At 51.6% G+C, this 4,957-nt stretch overlaps 1 protein-coding gene across 1 annotated transcript; it reads right to left on the bottom strand.

Moving 5' to 3' along the window:
- Positions 1 to 634: 634 nt before the first annotated feature.
- On the bottom strand, positions 635 to 3,866 carry LOC129850372 (polysialoglycoprotein-like). Its single transcript, XM_055916825.1, has 4 exons — positions 3,740 to 3,866; positions 3,499 to 3,564; positions 3,252 to 3,335; positions 635 to 3,119 (listed from the first exon to the last, which is right to left on the bottom strand). The coding sequence occupies exons 1-4, from the start codon at positions 3,837 to 3,839 to the stop codon at positions 763 to 765; spliced, it is 2,607 nt and encodes an 868-aa protein (XP_055772800.1). The 5' UTR covers positions 3,840 to 3,866; the 3' UTR covers positions 635 to 762.
- Between the last annotated feature and the right edge of the window lie 1,091 nt (positions 3,867 to 4,957).

Raw genomic sequence — 4,957 nt, 5'->3', positions numbered from 1 at the left:
TTACCGGTTTCTTCCAATGGTTTATCCCATGTAAATCAGAGTGGGCGGGAAATCCTGGTCAAACTGTTCCTGCCCTCAAACCCTAGGATAGCAGCGCTACAAGCAACTCTAGGAGAGCCTGGACTTGATAGCAACCTGCCAGCTAAGACAGGTTAGCATTGACTTATTTAAACCTGAAAGTTTGGATTGGCACTGGGATATGAAGACACCCCGCCAAAACGATGGGCTAATGATACGAGAGCTGGTTTTATATTTAAGCATTCACTAATAGGAAACCAAGTCAGTTACGAGAGAAGACACCCAGCAGTGTCATTTAAATGCAAGTTGACAACCGTGATATTAGTTAGCACTGACACATTAAACCCAATTCTAGCAGCCTCATATGTACCAACCCCAAACACTCAGTTCCACAAACATCAAGTTTAAATGAACAAGAACCCATTCCACATCATGTGATGCTACTAGCATGATTTGACCAAATGTAGCTTAAGTCAAATGGTAGTTTAAGCACAGGGGTCAAAGTAGACATATATTGCTGATGCCAAAGCATGGTTATAATGAAAAATAAATGTTGCCATCACCAGTTACTCATGTCAGGTCAAAGACCACAACTCCAAGTCAGAACCGTCAAAACAATACTGAGGACACAATTATTACAGTTAGCGTTTAATTGATGCCAAAACAAGAAAATGCAGTTACACACACAACCTGGACTAGAAAACCCATGAACACTTGCATGGACCCCGAGCACCATGTCCCACGTCAGATATCCATGATTGTGGTCAACGGGGGCTGAGATGCAGAAGTGAACAGTTCCTCAATGGCATGGTCAGACGGGCCGGTGGCAGCTTCAGAGGTAGCGTCGTCAGACGGGCCGGTGGCAGCTTCAGAGGTAGCGTCGTCAGACGGGCCGGTGGCAGCTTCAGAGGTAGCGTCGTCAGACGGGCCGGTGGCAGCTTCAGAGGTAGCGTCGTCAGACGGGCCGGTGGCAGCTTCAGAGGTAGCGTCGTCAGACGGGCCGGTGGCAGCTTCAGAGGTAGCGTCGTCAGACGGGCCGGTGGCAGCTTCAGAGGTAGCGTCGTCAGACGGGCCAGTGGCAGCTTCAGAGGTAGCGTCGTCAGACGGGCCAGTGGCAGCTTCAGAGGTAGCGTCGTCAGACGGGCCAGTGGCAGCTTCAGAGGTAGCGTCGTCAGACGGGCCAGTGGCAGCTTCAGAGGTAGCGTCGTCAGACGGGCCAGTGGCAGCTTCAGAGGTAGCGTCGTCAGACGGGCCAGTGGCAGCTTCAGAGGTAGCGTCGTCAGACGGGCCAGTGGCAGCTTCAGAGGTAGCGTCGTCAGACGGGCCAGTGGCAGCTTCAGAGGTAGCGTCGTCAGACGGGCCAGTGGCAGCTTCAGAGGTAGCGTCGTCAGACGGGCCAGTGGCAGCTTCAGAGGTAGCGTCGTCAGACGGGCCAGTGGCAGCTTCAGAGGTAGCGTCGTCAGACGGGCCAGTGGCAGCTTCAGAGGTAGCGTCGTCAGACGGGCCAGTGGCAGCTTCAGAGGTAGCGTCGTCAGACGGGCCAGTGGCAGCTTCAGAGGTAGCGTCGTCAGACGGGCCAGTGGCAGCTTCAGAGGTAGCGTCGTCAGACGGGCCAGTGGCAGCTTCAGAGGTAGCGTCGTCAGACGGGCCAGTGGCAGCTTCAGAGGTAGCGTCGTCAGACGGGCCAGTGGCAGCTTCAGAGGTAGCGTCGTCAGACGGCCCAGTGGCAGCTTCAGAGGTAGCGTCGTCAGACGGGCCAGTGGCAGCTTCAGAGGTAGCGTCGTCAGACGGGCCAGTGGCAGCTTCAGAGGTAGCGTCGTCAGACGGGCCAGTGGCAGCTTCAGAGGTAGCGTCGTCAGACGGGCCAGTGGCAGCTTCAGAGGTAGCGTCGTCAGACGGGCCAGTGGCAGCTTCAGAGGTAGCGTCGTCAGACGGGCCAGTGGCAGCTTCAGAGGTAGCGTCGTCAGACGGGCCAGTGGCAGCTTCAGAGGTAGCGTCGTCAGACGGGCCAGTGGCAGCTTCAGAGGTAGCGTCGTCAGACGGGCCAGTGGCAGCTTCAGAGGTAGCGTCGTCAGACGGGCCAGTGGCAGCTTCAGAGGTAGCGTCGTCAGACGGGCCAGTGGCAGCTTCAGAGGTAGCGTCGTCAGACGGGCCAGTGGCAGCTTCAGAGGTAGCGTCGTCAGACGGGCCAGTGGCAGCTTCAGAGGTAGCGTCGTCAGACGGGCCAGTGGCAGCTTCAGAGGTAGCGTCGTCAGACGGGCCAGTGGCAGCTTCAGAGGTAGCGTCGTCAGACGGGCCAGTGGCAGCTTCAGAGGTAGCGTCGTCAGACGGGCCAGTGGCAGCTTCAGAGGTAGCGTCGTCAGACGGGCCAGTGGCAGCTTCAGAGGTAGCGTCGTCAGACGGGCCAGTGGCAGCGTCGTCAGACGGGCCAGTGGCAGCTTCAGAGGTAGCGTCGTCAGACGGGCCAGTGGCAGCGTCGTCAGACGGGCCAGTGGCAGCTTCAGAGGTAGCGTCGTCAGACGGGCCAGTGGCAGCTTCAGAGGTAGCGTCGTCAGACGGGCCAGTGGCAGCTTCAGAGGTAGCGTCGCCAGACGGGCCAGTGGCAGCTTCAGAGGTAGCGTCGTCAGACGGGCCAGTGGCAGCTTCAGAGGTAGCGTCGTCAGACGGGCCAGTGGCAGCTTCAGAGGTAGCGTCGTCAGACGGGCCAGTGGCAGCTTCAGAGGTAGCGTCGTCAGACGGGCCAGTGGCAGCTTCAGAGGTAGCGTCGTCAGACGGGCCAGTGGCAGCTTCAGAGGTAGCGTCGTCAGACGGGCCAGTGGCAGCTTCAGAGGTAGCGTCGTCAGACGGGCCAGTGGCAGCTTCAGAGGTAGCGTCGTCAGACGGGCCAGTGGCAGCTTCAGAGGTAGCGTCGTCAGACGGGCCAGTGGCAGCTTCAGAGGTAGCGTCGTCAGACGGGCCAGTGGCAGCTTCAGAGGTAGCGTCGTCAGACGGGCCAGTGGCAGCTTCAGAGGTAGCGTCGTCAGAGGACAGGGCATCATTTGCCGGAGAGCTACCATGGTTTGGAGAAGCTTGGGATTCTACTTCATTAGTCTCGAAATACTCTAGAGAGAAAACAAAGAAACAGTTGGGTATTCTACAGCAACACAGCTGTTCTACACAGCTACAAATTGCCATTAGAATGTTGAGCAACATGAACCCAACACAGATTTAAACGTATATGTTTCAGGCCGTACCTTCTCTGTCTTGTTTAGCGTCAGACCCTATGGATCGGAGCAAGGCCAGGGCATGCACAATGGAGACGTCATTTGATGACAGCTCTGAAAAACGTAGGTTAAGGTACACAAGCAAAATGACCAAATCAAAGGGTTTGACAACATTATTTAGACAACTAAGTTACTCTATGGTGTTGAATGAGTGTCAAACACAGCAGCACCATAGACACAGTACAAAGCTAGAAAGGTTGTGGAAAGAAACACTTACCTCCAAGTCTCCTCTGCAGAGAGACTTGTTCTTGCTTCTGGGACTTTCCAACAGGGTAACAAGAAACTGAGGAGAAAGTGTTGACAGAAGTTGAGTTGACACAAAATAGCTACATATATTAATAATAGCAGACGACCAATGCGGAACAAACAGACAGTCAAATTTTAATCTCCAACTGATAAAGTTGAGATTATTTCCCAACCATATCCCTTCAATCCAAATAAAACATTAGTGAACCAACCTTTCACAACCCCCACAGTCACCACAAAGAGCAGCAATTCTCTCACACCGCCCATGATCATGAAAATAGTCTGTGTTATCAACAGGTAATGTCTTCCCATGGCCTGTATGAGGCTTATATAGGCCACTAATGACCTTTTACCTGACAAACATGACTTAACGATCAATTAACATGCTTGATTGAGGTGTTACATTCAGATAGAAATAGACCATGTAGAATGTATGTTGGGCAGGCAATCTTTTCTACTCCATATATTGCATTTATACCTGTAATGTTTAACCCTAATGGTCTCAGCTCAGCAGTAGAAAGAAGTAGGCCTAATTATTTTAGGTGTAATCTTCAAAGATATTAGGGGGAAATACCCAAATCCACTTTTTACAATGCTCCTGGGAAATGGGTAGGCCTCCACCATATAGTCCTTCACAGTTTTACAGCTGTGTTATATTCCTTTATTTACATAGATCACATACATAAATATATATGTTAGCTGTAGGTAGCTTTGGGATAAAATTCCCATATTGTATTGTTACTAACATAAATCATAATATATGATATTTTCCTAATTTGCTCTGTAGGAGGTTTGTCATATGAAGGACATTCAAGTGGATGTGACCCCTAACCTGCAATAGGGGCTCAGTGGGGTGACAGACATCCTGTAACGGATCTCCAAGCTAGTGTCTGAGGACCTGGAGGAGGCTGTGTCTACAGCTGTGGTTCAGGACAAGCATGGTAACCTACCCTAACCTCACTGTATGAAGGATTTCATTGTTATGGATAGTCATCTCCAATCTGTTCAAATATCACTGTTGTTGATAACACACATTACCAAAATGATTCACACTTGTCTTCCTATTTCCACATAATCTGTCATGGTTCCCCACCTTAACAGGGCATAAAACCAGCCTCTCTTTATTGCTCTCTTTATTGCTAATACAACCAAATCCAACAGCGTTCGAGTATCTTAATGCTTTTCTTCTAACCCTGAATGGCAACTTTTTATCCTAGTACACAAGCATGTCATTTTATCCATCCACACCCACTCTACTGCCGCATGTCCACTGCGGCTGAGACTTTCACCCACTCGTTACAGGTATTAGCAGGTAACCAACCCCACCCGGGTCTTATCCCCTAGGACTTACCCTTTGCAGGTATCAACCTGTTGTGGTTTACCTTCCTGGACTTACCATATACCACAAAGCTACGACCGTTCGTAATTAC

This window comes from Salvelinus fontinalis, unplaced genomic scaffold, assembly GCF_029448725.1.
Source record: "Salvelinus fontinalis isolate EN_2023a unplaced genomic scaffold, ASM2944872v1 scaffold_1976, whole genome shotgun sequence".
Taxonomy (NCBI): domain Eukaryota; kingdom Metazoa; phylum Chordata; class Actinopteri; order Salmoniformes; family Salmonidae; genus Salvelinus; species Salvelinus fontinalis.
Note: the sequence above shows the minus strand (reverse complement) of the source record. Positions and strands in the feature narration are given on the sequence as shown.

What these genes read in the sequence shown, in the direction of transcription:
- LOC129850372 (XM_055916825.1), bottom strand. Translation starts at nt 3,839, where the DNA reads ATGGGAAGACATTACCTGTTGATAACACAGACTATTTTCATGATCATG. An exon ending in TCTGCAGAGGAGACTTGGAG is followed by an intron (nt 3,336 to 3,498) that starts GTAAGTGTTTCT and finishes TACGTTTTTCAG; the next exon opens with AGCTGTCATCAAATGACGTC. An exon ending in CGCTAAACAAGACAGAGAAG is followed by an intron (nt 3,120 to 3,251) that starts GTACGGCCTGAA and finishes TTTTCTCTCTAG; the next exon opens with AGTATTTCGAGACTAATGAA.